Here is a 16,147-nt window from a genome sequence, read left to right as displayed (position 1 = left end):
TTCCAATTTCCCATCCTACTTACTCTCTGCTTCATATCTTTCACTCGCATGATACCCCAATAGAAAACACGACTGTTTACCCACCGCCACCATGCGATTGACCGTCGAGCTGATCCAAAATTCCCTTTCATACATCAACCCGCTCAAAGACCGCGAGCTAGATCTCCGAGGTGCGTTTTTTTTTGTCTTCGCGTGCGAAATCTGAAAAGTTCAGATACTACATTTCTGTTCTAAAGGAGCTGGATTGATATCGAACTGTTGCCGGATGGTGGGTTTGTAGGGCACAAGATCCCCGCGATTGAGAATTTGGGTCTAGCCAAGGTATGTCCTCTCCAATCCATCCCCCGGGCCCCCCAAAAGGAGGCTCGCAGTTTCATGTGGGTTTTAAAGGGATGAGCGATCCGCTAATTATTTTTTTTTTTGCCGGGGCGGATAGGACCAAGATGCCATCGACCTCACGGATAACGACATCACGACGCTGGGCAACTTCCCCTTCTTCCCGCGGCTGCACACGCTGCTGCTGGCGCGGAACCGCATTAAACAGATCCAGCCGAACCTGGCGACCTCGGTGCCGAACCTGACGGCGATCAATCTGACGGCGAACGCGGTGGCCGAGCTGGCGGATCTGGATCCGCTGCGCGGGTTGAGCGGGTTGACGCATTTGGTGGTGTTGGAGAATCCGGTTACGAGGAAGGAGGTCAGTCGTTTTTTTCCCCTTCTTCTTATTCACTGCTTTACATTGTTGTCGCTGTTGTTTGGGGGCAGTTGCTATTGTTTTGGTTTGGGAAAGTCTTGTTGATGTTTTGCTAGCACTATCGACACTACCTCATCTGGCGCATCCCCAGCCTGCGGTTCCTGGACTACCAGAAAATAAAGGACGCGGAGCGCGCGAAGGTTACTGAGCTGTTCGGCACGGCGGAGGAGCCCTCGGCGCTCGCGTCGAAGATCATGGGCGTCAAGTCGCGGACGTTCGACGTGCCGGCTTCTCATCCCGGGGCTGCGGGCGGTGGTGCGGCTGGCGGTGACCGGGCGGTGCGGGTGAAGTTGACGGAGAAGGAGCGGAAGCGGGTGGAGAAGCTGATCCGCGAGGCGAAGAGTCTGCAGGAGATCTCGCGGCTGGAGAGGGAGTTGAATGAGGGGCGGATACCGGGGGGTGCGGTGGATTATGCGGAGAGTGGGGATGAGATGGAGACTTCTTAGGATTTTCGTTGTATGGATGGGTATTGTGTTTTCAATGGAGTCGGTTTTGGGATAGTATTTGTAGCTTTGATGGTGATGTGTAGAATCTCCCGAAGAAGGGGATTGCGTTTATCTAGGAAGCTGAAGAGAAAAGGGGGGTCTGGGGGGTTTTTCCCCCAGAACGCCTGCCCTGTGTGTGTGTCTATGTTGAATGCTTGGAGTAGAGTATCCATGTGTCCGATAAGAACTCACGTGAAGATAGGCTCAATGTAATGTAGTCCAAAACGTCATCACCCCATCCTACATTTACACATAGTTGCATCTTCTCACCTCCCACCCTCCTTTTCTCTGCTCTAAATTCCCTAGCTATACACATCTACGAAACCACCGTGGCTACACTCCCAGCAGCTATCCGCCTCAAACACCTAACTCGCCTCCTCCCCTCCGCCCTCAATCCCACCCTCTCCCCTCAATCCAGAACCCACCAGACCAAACCCCACACAACGACCACCACCACTACAACCCCCAAAATGCCCCCCTCAACTACAACTAAAGCAACAACAGCACCCCCCTGGTCCCCCCTTTTCAAATCCCACCTCACCTCCCCATCCAACAAATCCAAATCCTTCACTCTCGCCACCGTCACCACCACCAAAGACGGCACCCCCGTGCCCCGCTCCCGCACCTGCGAGCTCCGCGGCTTCTTCCCGGAGGTTTTCAGTCTGCACCGCAGCGCCGCCGACGCGCTGGAAGCGCAGGGCATCGGCCGGAACCCCGACGGGCGATTTGAGAGCGATATGCCGGTGTTCACGACGGACGTCCGGATGAGCAAGTTGGGGGAGTTGGGGGTTAGTGGGGGTGTGGTGGAGGGTGTATTTTGGTTGGAGGGGGTGGGGGTGCAGTGGCGGGTGCGGGGGAGGAGTTTTGTTTTTGGTGGGGGGGATAATGGTGATGAGGATGAGGAGGGGGGCAGGGGGGAGGTTTGGAGCGGGGTGAGGGTCAAAGATCAGACGGATCAGAAGGAGAATGACTGGGACTGGGAGAGGATGGTGACGACGTATTTTGCGAGTCATTCGCCTGTGATGCGCGGTTCGTACCTTTTTCTTCCCTCTGGATATAGGGGGCCGGAGATGGGGTTTGCGGATGCTAATGTGTATGGATATGTAGGATCTTTCCGGAATCCCCCGCCTGGACAACCCAGATCTGTCAACCCAGATGATCTCAAGATCGGCGACAAGGTGGAAGACCTCAAGGATCCTATCGCCAGAAAGAACTTCCGAGTGGTGGTTATCCGACCCGACGAGGTGGAGATGTTGGATCTCTCCACGGCGCCAGATGCGGTGCGCAAGCGGTGGACCGTGGTGAGGGATGGACAGGAGGAAAAATGGGAGGAGATGGAGTTGTGGCCTTGAGTCTCGCCGTATCGATTATCGGGGGAAGAACGGATGTTCGATACCAAGGTGTTTGATGATTAATCCTTTGTTAGACAACGAGTACAGGGCGAGTGAAAAAGTCAAAGGCCGTTTGTTCATGCATAAAGGTCGTGCTGGAAGTCTTGTTGCTCATTGTGTGCACACAAAGACTAGTCCTTGTGCCGGATGTAGTCTCTGGATATAGATGTTTGTGCCTTCAGGTGTTCTCGATATAGATCGTGGTCGTTGTGTGGGGTCATGCTGGAATCATTGTTGTATTCTAATGCTATTCTGATGCTCCTGGACTTTTGTAGCTTCGGCTCTGACATATTTAATATGGCGGTTGGGGCCAGAAGTTAGTCCAATAATCATCAAATCCAACGCCAGCTACTCATCCACAATCATCCAGTTACATATGGGGATTCTCGTCTATATACCTACTAGCCAATTATATCACCGCATAGTCGCATTCGTTTGAACCACGCCGTCAACCGAGCTGTATATCCCAAGTCATGAAATCAGGATCTGAGCCCAGCGCCAAATCCGCTCAACCTGCAGCCAAAAGTCAGAGCAGATCTGCTGGCTCTGGCAAACAGGCCGCACCAACGGTCACCAAACAGGCCGTACGAGCCGCCAATGAAGCAGCACCTGCTGCCAAACAAGCCGCACCGCCTGCTGCGAGATCCCCTGCGCAACCGACTAGAAAAGGGAAGAGACCAGTATGTTGTTCATTCTTAACAAGGTCAGACCTAAGCAATGTCTTCCGCTAATTCTCCACCTCAGTACCATCACGTCAAATCTAAGCCCGCGTGTGAGCCATGTCGCCGCGCGAAAAAGAAGTGTACTCACACGCTTGAAGAAGTCCAGGCCATCAACGCAACAGAGGCAGCAAAGGAGGCAGAGGCGGCAGAGGCAGCCGCGCTAGCAGAAGAGGAGGAAGGCAGTGACACGCCGCAAGCACCAAAGGCGAAGAAGGGCAAGAAGAGAAAGCATGGCGATGACGACAGTGATGATGGCCCGGGCCAGAAACTAATCCTGAAGGGACCAAAGGGAAAGCAACCTGAGACACAAGCACAGGACAAAGCTGGGCAGCCCAAGAAAAGGGGAAGACCTCCTAAGGCTTCTCCAGTCGCCCCTCGGTCTCCTGTTGCCGGGCCCTCAGGCAGTGCTGCCTCTTCACCCTATTCCGATCCATTGGACACATCAGGCGAGATTGTGACGCACGAGTTCATGAGTCGGCAATTGCGAAAGTGCCTCGACGGGGCCGAGGCCAGATGGAAAGAGGCCATGGACGCCATGGCGACGGCCGAGCAGGCTTTGGATGCTTGGAGAGACTTTTACGTGAAGAGCGGTTGATAGCTTTGAGCCCTCCCTCAGCATCTCAGGCCAACTAGGATGTATGAACCTGATTTTTCGGAGTGGAATAGAACGCGTACATTTGATGCATCTGGCTTCTATGAGTATTTTGACTTAGGCAGTGACGGAGCTGTGGCTGCGAGTTGTAATCTGGAACCGTTCGGCGAAGCCGAACTTGCCAGACGGATGGCTTGCACATGACATAGTTGTGCTCCGCGAACAATCAATAAAGATACTGGAAGCGCGTCTAGAAACGTTGTGTGATGATCGAAAGTTGGCCCGGGATCGCTTGGACGGCATGCTTCGTTGCGGGACATTTCCCGAAGTATTATGTCGTGCGCTGTGGCCGATGGGCGGATCAATAAGCATCTCCTTCTCGTGCTCAATCCTGTACCAGCATGTCCAGCAACCAAGGAATCACCGATGGACAAGTCATCGCGACCAGGGGTGCTGCTCCGCATCTCGAGCGCATCACACAACACGACGACTGTCGAGCCAACCAGCTACCGGTTTCCTCAATCGGGGCGATCGGCAATCTCCCCGGCTATAGTATACTCTGTACACCGCAAAAAACAAGCTGCAAGAAATATCAATGGCTACGTGGTTTTTGCTGGAGTTCTAGCAGGCGATCGCCCGCTTGAAACTCGTCCCTAATGACGGGAGCAGGAGGGGGTATAACGTCGGGCCATAAGCACGGTGAGATGCTAGCGCATCCCCGCCGTCATCCGTCTTCCAAGGTGCAGACCGTTACGTGTCATGGCTCGCTTGGGTAAAGTCGCCGTTGCCAATGAGCAAATTACTCGGTGATGAGCGACCACTGTGTTTTCGGCATCCGCTGCTGGTTGCATCGTTCATGAGTTCCTTGCTGTTTGACAGTCATCGGCCTTAAGCAGGCGGAGCGGGAGGGTGGGACAAAGTGCATTCTGTTTTTACAACTGGGTTGTGGTCGCCGAGGCACGTGCTGCTGGCCTGCTAGCCTGCCACTCCAGCTGTGCGGCTTCTGGTGTTTGAGATTGATGAACTTCAGGCTTCCAGAATCCTCAAACATTTGGAGAATGTAATTTTCTAGAAGGTCGTCCACCTCTGTCGATGAGAGTTGCGGCTGAAGTTGCGAGTCAGCGGGGGGGCACAATCGGCCCCTTTACTTAATCAGTTGTTCTCGTGCATCGCAGCGGGTGGGAGGAACCGTAGCAGTAGCGGTTGTTCACCGCTTGTTCTGGCTTGTGCAGAGGACATGGATGCGATTCCATCTCGGAGTCGAGGGGAGGGATGGTTTTTGGAAGGAAAGCAAGAGGAGTAGTAACCAGTGGAAGTAATTGATTGTAGTGGTTATAACTTAGCGATGTGAGAAAAGTCATCACATGTCCGAGTAGTGGCAGGGATCAGCTGTAAGATTACCGTCATGACGACCACAGACCCACGTTTCGGGCTTCACTTTTCGGGGACGTCACTTTTAGCTTCCTTGTCCACTACTTCCCGTCAAACCTACCACTCACTCGCTCTCACTCAAGTCTTCATCTCCTGCCTCTTCCTCAATCAAGTCTTCTTCTCTCCATCATCGACCACCCCCTCTCCTCCCCTCCCCTCGCTACTCTCTTTTCCTTCTTGCTATCCACTAATCTTGCTGCTAACTTGGTTCGATCCTTTTTTGTGTTCTTCTTTTTTCGCTTTTTTTTTTTTTTATTTTTTTTTATTGTGTTGTTTGCTTAATCTAAATCTCCCGTCCGCTAATTTAGTCACACCCACACACCTTTACGTGCACTAGTCCCTGACCCATGGAAGCCATCGTTGGAAGGGTCTTATTAGAGTAGCCAAACCCTCGGCCTCATCGTCACTATCATCGCCGACTCTAATGATCTCACGACGAGACGACTGACCACTCGCACCATTCCCGTCCCAACACACACCTCCTAGCCGGCTGCCTGAGATCTCCTAAACGAATCCCGGCACTATCGCGCGGTCCCACAAGCTTCCAGATCGACCGCGAACTCGGAAGTGCATATCCGAGGGTCCGAAGTGCACTTTTCCCCCTTTCTTCAACAAAAAACCCCAACGCGCACCATGCCCACTGGCGAACAAATGGACGCTCTGGGAGCTTTTTCTTATCTCTCAGACAACGCACCGACCTGGATTGATCGGCTTTCTGAGTTGGCTGCCCATACCGCAGCCAAACACGCCGAATTCGCCAATGCTCACAAGCGACACGCCGTCCTGAAAACCCGCCATCGCAAGAACAGCTCCGTCTGCTCCATTCGCACAAATGACCTGAACTCTACACCGCCTCGCTCCGGATTCCCGTCCCTTTCGTCTGCGCCCGAGCCTAGAGAAGGAACTGCAATCACTACTCCGAACACCTCGGAGAACCAACCAAACTCGAACCCCCGGAAACGCAGCGCCGACGAAGCACCCTTGGGAGAGTCGAGTGACCGGGACTTCGTCGTCAGCACACGGGATAGCCTGATCATTGAATACGATGGACACACACAGAAGGTCTTGGAGGAAATGGTACGCAATATCGGGACAGCCCGCAACAACATGCGCCGTGGAAAGATGTCGCAGCTACGCACATCCACCTATCGTGGCCCCATGACGAGTCGCGGGTCGATGGTGTCTCCCATTGCTGCCTCGCTTGCCGACTCCACTTCCACGGAAGGCGACGTCCTGTCCCGCATCCGGAGAGCCCGGAGACAAGGGCCCCCGACCTCCCGAGCCCCGCCCCAGTCGCAAGGATCGCCTTTTGATGCGGCAGAGAAACTGCTGGAGCTGGCGCATGGGGTGTGCGAGACTGCGGCCTACCAGTTCCTTCGGGCGGGTGACTGTTCATCTGAATTAGCTACCGTGAAGCAAAAGCTCCAGAGCCTGCTCGATCTGGCGACTAAAGAAGTGCAACGACTCAAGGCAGAGCAAGTAGAAGTGACGGTAGTGCAGGAGGCGAATGCACCGACACCGACACCGACACCGGCACCGGCACCGGCGGCCGCGAAGCCCACCACGACGATGGACGGCGACCGTCTCTCCGTGACCAAGATGGAGACCATCGAAGTGGATGACGGGTCTGACTCGGTCGAGTCGATTGATTTGATGGTCTTTCGATCTAGCCGTATTCAGGGGTAGGATTTGAATCTTTTGAATTGGCGAAGCATAGCGTTTGGCGGGGGACACTCATTTTTCACAGCATGCACGGGGTCAAGCGATCGTTTTTAATATTCCCCTGGCGATGATACCACTGGACCACACTTAGCCAGCGTTCTTCTATATACAAGCGTGGCTGTCAATTCTTCAGTAGCGTGGTTTTAGCTATAGCATAATGGTGTTTAGTTTGTCGATTAGTGAACATTTACATACTACCCCTTCATCTGAACTCCCATCTTGAAAATGTCTCGCATGCCAGTAACCTGAGTATACGTATCCATCATCACCAGTTCATCCAATATCACCGGTCCACTGCTAACTACAGCTCACGACGAACGGGTTTCGTAACGCGACCCCTAAACTTACCGGGCTCCATCCACCCGCATGATCGGGCTCCACTGCGCCCGGCCACGGCAGATTCCCAGTTCCTCATCCAATCCAGGCGCATCATGATTGGCTCCTTCGTATGCGGCCTGCCATCCGAACAAAACAAACCGACCGGGGGCAGGGGGGGAAGGGGTTTTATGTTAGACTGGTACCCACAGAGTAGACTAGACTAAGTACTAAATAACTAGAGGGAAAATGAAAAGGAGGGGCGCAGGGAAAGCCACTCCCGACAAAGTGAGCGATGGGTGCCGGGCGATCGAAACTTTGCTTGCCTTGACTTTGACACCTCCAGCAAACTGACACAGTAGCTAAAATGGTTTGTTTGTTTGGCTAGTAGTGTTTGCTTTTTGAAAGGTCGGGTCGGAAGTAAGCTTCTTGGTTCGTGTTTCGATGGACCAATTAGGGGTTTGGTCGTGGTGGTGATCGGGAGGGGTGTCGGGGAGGGAGATCTGGGTGATTGGTATCCTTGGGCGGGGTGTACTACTATGTACTGTAGTTGGGGTTGGATGTATGACGTGACGGGGGGGGTGTGGGGTTTATATGGGGGACATGTCAGAGGGAGATTTGGGATGAGATGGGATGCGATCTCTGTTTGGATGGATGAATGGGAGGTACGGAGCGAGAAGAATCAATGCGAAACATTGTTGTTGGTGAAGCAGCACTGAAGTGTTACTCTGGACCTGCTGCCAGTGCTCGGTAATGGACGGAATACAGTAAGCTCTTTAACTTGGGTGATCGGTTGCGGAACCCTACCGTGTGAGTGGGGAAGTGACAGGTCGGAACTAGTTCCGGGGAGAGGCGGATCTAGTGAAGACGGCGGCTGTTGCCGGTTAGTCGGGGTTTGTAGCAATGGTACTAGACTTATAGGTACTGTACATCCAGAACTGCGTTCGTTGGGCAAGCAGGGTTGGGTGCTTTGGTACACTAGACTCAAAGTGAAGGTTGGCTCTGCTCGGCTTATCATGGTTGGAGAGGCTCATAGATTACCGTATAACTAGTACTGCTTGCGGGGAATCTCGATGAACCTGGGCCGGGTTCTGGCATGTTGCCTGACTTGGTAAGAGCTATTTAGTTCGATGATAGACTCAACCTGGCCTGACAAGAACGAAGGGGCTCCCAAGAATCTGAGTAGTCGATAAGATGGTTGATGCTGCCTTTTATCTGTTCAGCGCCTTCGCGCGCAGCATCATACATTTCTCGAGCACTATGCTCAATACCCTCTGAGTCTCATTGCCTTGACCATATAAGCTAGAAATCGAGATGTCTCACTGCAACTTCGAATAGTGTTCCTGGCTCCTGTCTCTAGGACTTGATGTCTATCCTTGCTTTGGCTTCACCATCTCGTAAGCATCGGAAAACGTGGCTGTGGTGATCTTTACAGATATTGCTTGATTCTCTTGTCAATTTACTCTCACAGTAATGCGATGTAAGCACTTGGTACAACTGACTCGCCTTGAACGTTAGATCCTGGCGATTCGACTGCCATTGGATCATGCTTACCAATTAGTTGAATTCAAATATCCCTTACTGGAAAAGTTTATGGAACATGATCAGTACAATCAGACCAAGCATGGAAGATACTTGCAGGTCGAGGCTTCCAGAGACGCTGATAGCAGTCCCCATGTAAACGATATATTGATTAGAATCTTAGTATACAGATAATGAGAATTTGAAGATGGAATCCAGAACTAGTCGAGGTAGCCTGCTGTCTCTGCCGCTGCTCAGCGTTAGCTCTTCGATGCAGGCTTGTGGCTTGCTTTGCGTGCATGTAGTCTCGTCGTCTGAGAGTACAGAGAGAGACAGACCAAACGACCCTGTCAACAGCCAGACATCATGCATATGACCAACAGAACTCATTCAGCCGACTGTTAGATCGTAGTACAAACCATCAGGTGCGGGCCGGGAGTGACCATGTGCCGGCGGTTGTGCCTGCCATTCTGATCACCCGCTGGTTGGACAATAGTATGAATGTATTCTCTCAGACGACAACAAGCCTCAGTCACCTTCTGTTCATGTTTATTGTTATCCATCCTTTTCCTTCACGGCGACATATTCTTAACACATTCCTATAAAGCCTTACCACCGCCATCTGATGTTGACGCTTACCATCTAGAAAATGGATCTAGCTCACCTTGACTTCAAGACACACAAGAATCTCCACGATGAGCCATCGGAAGCTTCACGTTATCATCGTCGGTGCCTCAGCCTCTGGCTTGACCCTCGCTCACTGTCTATCCAGCGCCGGTGTCGACTTCACCGTTCTCGAAGCCAGGACAAGTCAGATCTCTCATGGTGCCGGGCTCGTCATTCAGCCAAACGGGGCCCGCATTCTAGACCAACTGGGGCTGTATGATGAGGTACAGCGGCAGGCAGAGCGCATCGCCTCGCACAGCACATGCTTCGACAATGGGCGTCTCCTCCTGAACGTTGACACTCGGTTTCTGACTTCCCGGCGGTAGGTTCTGACTTTTGAACGTGCGCTGCACAGTAGCTAACTCGAGGAATAGGACCGGATATCCACTTTTCATCATCTCACGACAAGCATTGCTGAGTATCCTCTTCGACCATCTTCCTCGTCGAGACTGCGTACGCTTTGGCAAAAAGGTCATCCGAGTTGCACCATCACCTGGGGATGTCACAGTCCACACCGCCGACGGCTCCGCACTTGCCGGAGATCTGGTCGTCGGGGCAGATGGCGTCCACTGCGCTCCCAGATGTGGCAATATATTCGGTCTCGTAAAAGCACTGCTGGTTTTGTCCTAGGAAGGGAAATACCGTTAGAAACCTCGTTTGCGGGTGTGTTTGGGATTGCCGAGTCCGTCAAAGGACTCAAACAGGGAGTAGCCTATCGTACGTTTGGAACAGGCTGGTCGATGAAAGTCATGGTTGGGATGAATGCGCAGGTTTTCTGGTACGTCTCCATGATATGCCCGCAGTTGAGGGGGCAAGCGTGGCGACGTCAACAGGGCAAGACAAGCGTCGGGCCCATGTTGGCACCATTTCTCAATAAGCATGTCTCCCGGGATATCTTCTTTGGGGAAATCTATAACCGCACAAGTTCGTTCACTTACGTACCGATCGAGGAGTCTTTCCAGAACCAATGGTCAGCAGGGCGGTTTGCATGTATAGGAGACGCAGTGCACAAGGTCGGATTATACCATGGTCAGTACTAGCATTGTTATATGAGGTCGACTAATCTGCCTGCAGATGACACCCAACATAGGACAAGGAGCGAATTGCGCTATGGAGACAGCTGCTTCCCTTGGCAATTATATCCTCCTGGCCAATGACACCTACGCTACCTGCACGGAGGCCTCGCTTGAGTCAATGCTGGGGGATTGGGAGAACGACCGCAAAGGCCGGATGAGGCTGTTCTATTGGGTGTCAAAGTCAGCAGTACGCATTGAAGCAGGCAGGAGCTGGTGGCTGAGAATTCTTCGATCTTACTTGAGTTACTTTCACGCTACAATGAGCATTGTGCTCCTCGGTGACATCACTCCACAAACGGCACGAGTACAGCATCTCCCGTTGCCTCTGCGACGAAGGGAGCCTTTGAAGAGTCGAAGGGATCTGCAGGAAAGACCTTGGAGCATGTGGTTCTCAGGATTGCCTGTTGTATCGACCATGATTGTGGCTTTGCTCTTCGTTGTCCAGTCGCTCACAAAACCGAGGGACTGTAGAGCGTCTTAGGTTGCTGCGCTAATCGGCCTGAAGAAGAAAGCTGAACTTGTCTCACATGATTTACATCGCGCAAAATGATTCCCTATAAGAGGTGGGGGGGAGGCAGCTGTATTGCCTTGGGACGGTATAAGGCGAAAAGAGGTTTGGGTCGGTTTCTGTTCCGCCAGCTGAGCCCACTTGCGGGATTTACCAAAGCCACTGATCTCAGTTCCTATTTAGCACTCAGACCACACCTTGCTCCGATTAATGGCTCAGAATAAAACCCTCAATGTCGTACTTACCATGTGGTCTCAGTGGAAGGCTACCGAGCTGCAGCCAAAAATCTCGCATGACAGATGCACAGCAACGGACGCATGGTTGACACCCCGCGGCATGTTAACCCAAGTATAAAGAGCAGCCAGACGCGATACCTCTTGGTCTGGGTTTCTCGCTCTTGACATTGTCCCTCACCTGTCTTATATTGGTGTTTGTCTCCTTGTTGTCTGTTCGATCGGTGTCCGTCTTCCCCAGAGGCTCTAGTCAACATGGCGCACAAACGAGCCAGCTCGCCTAAAGCAGAGGCAACCCGCCTGCGCTGGCAGGAGGTAGACGAGGAGAGCGGCCTTCAGCCAAAGAAGCCTCTTCCAGAGCTTTCGAGGACTATGTCGGCCATGTCAAATAGTTCACAGCTTTCTGCACGTAGTCGGAATCGACGAGCGACTGTGGATCCTTCACTTTCACTACCGATCCATTACCGCACTGTGTGAGTAATCCCTTGGCCCCAAGTTCACGAGAACGAAGAGTGCTGATGAGAATTTGTATAGCTCTTTTGATATCGACGAAGCAAGAGAGAAAGAACGTACCGAGGCTGCCAAAACGAACAACACTGTCGTGACAGGTAAAGACTCTCAATTCGGTATTCTGTTGACATTGGGCCTAACGGGAGTCTTCCTAGACCTCTCGAACCTTGACTGGCATCAAATAACCATTGAAGAGCTGCAAAAACGATGGAGTGTGGATATTGCACAGGGTTTGTCGCGCGACCAGATCCAGCAACGCGTGCAGGAATATGGAAAGAATGCTCTTTCACCGCTGCCACACCAGTGGTTCTGGCAGATTTTTGGCTACTTTTTCAAAGGATTTGGGGCCATTCTTCTCATAGGGAGTATCCTGGTGCTTGTCTCCTGGAAACCGCTGGGCGAGCCCCCAGCTATAGCCAACCTTGCCTTGGCGATCGTCCTTCTCGCTGTTTTCTTCATCCAAGCTGGGTTCAATGCGTGGCAGGATTGGTCTTCATCCCGAGTCATGGCTTCAATCACTGCCATGCTACCGGAAAGCTGTCTTGTGGTCCGTGACAGCTCGCTCACGGTGGTCTCTGGGCCGGAGATTGTCCCCGGTGACGTGGTACATCTCAAGGCTGGAACCAAGCTGCCAGCTGACTTGCGCTTGGTTGAGGTATCGACTGATGCAAGCTTTGACCGTTCAATCCTTACTGGTATGTTCTCTTGCAGACACTCACAACTTCTTCTAATCCAGGCTCGCAGGTGAGTCTGCCCCGATCAATGGAACAATTGATTCCACAGATGACAATTACCTCGAAACACACTGCATCGGTCTCCAAGGCACGCACTGCGTTGCTGGAAGCGCCGTTGGGATTGTCGTCTCTACTGGTGACTCGACCGTCTTTGGTCGAATCGCCAAGCTGACGAGCGAGCCCAAGAAAGGCTTAACCACCCTGGAAAAAGAAGTGTTGCGCTTCGTGGCGTTCATTGTCGCGATCATGGTAGCCATGATCATCCTCGTCGTCGGTGTCTGGTCAGTGTGTCCCAAATCAAAGACACTGTTCAATGCTCATTATTTTTAGGGCCGGATGGTTACGAAAGAAACATCCTGATTGGATAAACGTCCCGACTCTGATTGTTGACTGCGTGAGCGTTGCTATCGCATTCATCCCAGAGGGCTTGCCCATTGCCCTCACCGCAAATTTGACAATCACAGCCAATCTTATGAGCAAGAACAAGATTCTTTGCAAATCCCTGAAGACGGTGGAGACTCTGGGTGCTGTCTCTGTCATCTGTTCGGACAAGACTGGAACGCTCACTAAAGTTCGTCTGTCAAGCCACACAATCGAAATCACTGCTAACAGTTCCACACAATAGAACAAAATGTTTGTTACAGAATGCGCCGTGTCAACGACATGCTTCAGTCCTGATTCGGCAAGAGACGAAATGGTCAGAAAAGGCAAGAAGAGTGGAGTTCACCAACTTCGTGCGATGGCTGGTCTCTGCAATGCAGCTGAATTTGATGCCGGATCTATGCAACTCCCGCTCCACGAGAGAGAAATTCACGGAAATGCCACTGATCAAGCCGTCCTTCGCTTATCCGAGGAACTTGGTTCGGTGGCTAAACTACGGCAAGCATGGAAGAAGACTTACGAGCTGGCTTTCAACAGCAAGAACAAGTTCATGATACGGACGTTTACGCTAGCAGAATCAGGAGGGCTCGGACTCGCGATGTCTGCCGCAGAGTCAGCGCAGTTCAAGCGCCATGATATGTAGGTTGACATCGCCCATCCTTTCGACTCGTTACTTACAGACCCGGGACAGTCTTTTTACGATTAAAGGTGCTCCAGACATTCTCATTAATCGATGCACACGGTACATCGACCTTGATGGTAGCGTGCAGCCACTGAAAGCGCGCATGCTGGCTCGGATGAAGGAAGTCAAGGATCAGTGGTCCGCAGAAGGAAAGCGCGTGATTCTTCTCGCGCGAAAGAGTCTTTCTGCGTCCGAAATTATGTTCCAGCCATCCTCACACGAATTCGAGACAGAAATGCTGAGCCAAGCTAAGACCGGGCTGATCTTAGTGGGCATAGTTGGCATCGTTGATCCTCCAAGAGAAGAAATCCCAGATGTCATTAGTACCCTGCGCCGCGCAGGGATCCGGATCTTCATGGTGTGATGTCCCTTTGCATATAAAGGAATCTCAAGCTGGATTGCAATGTGCTAATGCACCACTAATAGGTCACCGGTGACTTCGGTCTCACAGCACTGGCCATCGCACGCCAATGTGGAATCATCAGCACTAATAGTCTCGTCGACGATGTCACTGCTCTCGGCCGATCAGGGTCCTCTGAGAAGCCTCCTCGTACACCTACCGCATCCGCGATCACCATCAGTGGAGCCGACCTTATGAGCCTCAACGACCACCAGTGGGAGCAGCTTTGTCAATACCAAGAGATCGTATTCTGGCGAACCACTCCTGAGCAAAAACTCCGCATTGTCCGTGAGTTCCGCGCAAGAGACGAGATTGTTGGCATGACCGGTGACGGTGTCAACGATGCGCCTTCTCTCAAAGCAGCCGACATCGGCATCGCCCTGGGCAGCGGCTCGGACATTGCGATCGAAGCCTCGGACATGGTCCTTTTGGAATCATTCTCCGCCATTGTCGAAGCGGTGCAATACGGTCGCGTCGTTTTTGATAACCTGAAGAAGACGATCGTCTATCTTCTGCCGGCGGGTTCGTTCTCGGAGTTTTGGCCCGTCTTTTGCAACGTCGTTTTCGGTCTTCCTCAAGTCCTCTCATCTTTCTTAATGATTATCATCTGGTAGGCGTGTACCAACCTCCTATTCAAGTATAGCATCATCTAACAAGTGTGATTCGATAGCTGCTTTACAGATTGCGCCGCCGCCACCGTCCTCGCCTACGAGAAGCCCGAAGCCGACGTCCTCCTCCGCCCTCCCCGTAAACCTAAGCAGAACCGCCTTGTGAACTATAAACTCATCTTCCATGCCTACGGTGTTCTTGGAATCATCGAGACCGTCTGCTCCTTTGCCATGGCCTTCTGGTATCTCGAGCGTAACGGCTTCCCCTTCTCGACTTTCTGGTTCAAATTTGGCGACTACCCACCCGATATCGACCAGGACGTGCTCACAGCCCGATTGAACGAAGCCAGCTCCGTCTACTTCATTAATCTTGTCGTAATGTACGTGACTCACCTCTTGTGTTCTTCTTTTCACCATACTCTGTCGGATTTCAACCACTAACAACGGCCCCAAACAGGCAATGGTTTAATCTCATGGCCATCCGCACCCGCCGCCTCTCCATCTTCTCCCACCCACCGGCCTTCAACAAGAAAACCCAAAATCTGCTCCTGTTCCCAGCCATTCTCTTCGCCCTCTGCATGGCGATCTTCTGGCTCTATATTCCCCCTCTCCAGCAGACGTTGAACACGACCTCTGTTCCCGCGATTCATTACTTCTTGCCCGCGGCTTTTGGGTTGGGCATCCTGGTGCTCGATGAGCTCCGGAAGGCTGGGGTACGGCGCTGGCCCGATGGGATTTTGGCTAGATGTGCGTGGTAAATATGTTGTCTTGCGGGAGTGGTCATGTGAAGGGAGATGGGATGGGATGAGGAAATATATAGTCAGAGGGTTGAGGCTAGACTAGTTGGGCTACATACATGTGTCGGTAGCATCAGTCTAGGTTACACCCGGTCGATCACGGTGATAGTGATTAGGACCGCCAATACCCTACCAGCCTTTGACCCTTGGTAGCGAAGGCTGGCGGACAGGGTGGTTGCTGGATGCCAGTGGCGGTGGGCTTTGTGAACCAATTCTCTTTTTGCGATGGTGGTTCCATTTCGTCTTTCTTCCTCGTTTTTCATGTACATAGATGGATACATTTATATGCAACATATTATATCATGTTCATCCCATGTGGCTGTTTACTTGTTGGAGCATGGTAAGGTGTTGATTTGTAATGCGACCTTCTCTCATCATATTGCCCTCTAGGCAGGTATACTCCACTCTGTATCGAGTTGTGGGCATGAGGACACCGAGGTACTATACATAGAGCTTGCAGACATGCTCTAACCTGCGTAGCATAGGCCTTTTGGGAAGATCGGTATTGTGTGGGATATGATCGATAAGAAGTCCTGTCCGGCATCCACGCTTTTTACGACGGCCCACCGCGCAGAGAACCAATCACCTTCAACAGGAACATCCTGCAGTGCTCGTGCAT

The 16,147-nt window shown here is 52.3% G+C and overlaps 6 protein-coding genes across 6 annotated transcripts; all 6 read left to right on the top strand.

Annotated features, from left to right (window-relative positions):
- Positions 1-91: 91 nt before the first annotated feature.
- Positions 92-1,308, top strand: lea1 (U2 snRNP complex subunit LEA1; the record flags this gene model as incomplete). The annotated part of the gene is made up of 4 exons (XM_025572397.1): positions 92-170; positions 281-321; positions 437-697; positions 811-1,308. The coding sequence occupies 4 exons, from the start codon at positions 92-94 to the stop codon at positions 1,198-1,200; spliced, it is 771 nt and encodes a 256-aa protein (XP_025435760.1). The 3' UTR covers positions 1,201-1,308.
- Positions 1,309-1,545: 237 nt separating this feature from the next.
- BP01DRAFT_419908 (uncharacterized protein) lies at positions 1,546-2,937 on the top strand. Its single transcript, XM_025579431.1, has 2 exons — positions 1,546-2,268; positions 2,347-2,937. The coding sequence occupies exons 1-2, from the start codon at positions 1,710-1,712 to the stop codon at positions 2,589-2,591; spliced, it is 804 nt and encodes a 267-aa protein (XP_025435759.1). The 5' UTR covers positions 1,546-1,709; the 3' UTR covers positions 2,592-2,937.
- Positions 2,938-3,103: 166 nt separating this feature from the next.
- On the top strand, positions 3,104-3,947 carry BP01DRAFT_378387 (uncharacterized protein; the record flags this gene model as incomplete). The annotated part of the gene is made up of 2 exons (XM_025577054.1): positions 3,104-3,310; positions 3,375-3,947. The coding sequence occupies 2 exons, from the start codon at positions 3,104-3,106 to the stop codon at positions 3,945-3,947; spliced, it is 780 nt and encodes a 259-aa protein (XP_025435758.1).
- A 1,595-nt stretch (positions 3,948-5,542) lies between these two features.
- Positions 5,543-7,295, top strand: BP01DRAFT_352323 (uncharacterized protein). The gene has a single exon (XM_025573913.1). It carries the CDS (start codon positions 6,009-6,011, stop codon positions 7,059-7,061), a length of 1,053 nt encoding a protein of 350 aa, XP_025435757.1. The 5' UTR covers positions 5,543-6,008; the 3' UTR covers positions 7,062-7,295.
- Positions 7,296-9,619: 2,324 nt separating this feature from the next.
- BP01DRAFT_309772 (FAD-dependent oxidoreductase) lies at positions 9,620-11,007 on the top strand (the record flags this gene model as incomplete). Its single annotated transcript, XM_025572396.1, has 4 exons — positions 9,620-9,921; positions 9,968-10,197; positions 10,230-10,612; positions 10,674-11,007. Coding segments are annotated over exons 1-4 (1,239 nt in total), but the record flags the coding sequence as incomplete, so codon positions are not given.
- A 282-nt stretch (positions 11,008-11,289) lies between these two features.
- BP01DRAFT_331203 (cation-translocating P-type ATPase) lies at positions 11,290-15,830 on the top strand. Its single transcript, XM_025573038.1, has 10 exons — positions 11,290-11,889; positions 11,951-12,024; positions 12,082-12,621; positions 12,671-12,941; positions 12,991-13,231; positions 13,286-13,680; positions 13,733-14,081; positions 14,150-14,733; positions 14,794-15,111; positions 15,189-15,830. The coding sequence occupies exons 1-10, from the start codon at positions 11,672-11,674 to the stop codon at positions 15,487-15,489; spliced, it is 3,291 nt and encodes a 1,096-aa protein (XP_025435755.1). The 5' UTR covers positions 11,290-11,671; the 3' UTR covers positions 15,490-15,830.
- The last annotated feature ends 317 nt before the right edge of the window (positions 15,831-16,147 follow it).

The sequence above is a fragment of the Aspergillus saccharolyticus genome, assembly GCF_003184585.1.
Source record: "Aspergillus saccharolyticus JOP 1030-1 unplaced genomic scaffold BP01scaffold_1, whole genome shotgun sequence".
NCBI classification, from domain to species: domain Eukaryota; kingdom Fungi; phylum Ascomycota; class Eurotiomycetes; order Eurotiales; family Aspergillaceae; genus Aspergillus; species Aspergillus saccharolyticus.
This window is presented reverse-complemented; position numbering and strand designations above follow the sequence as displayed.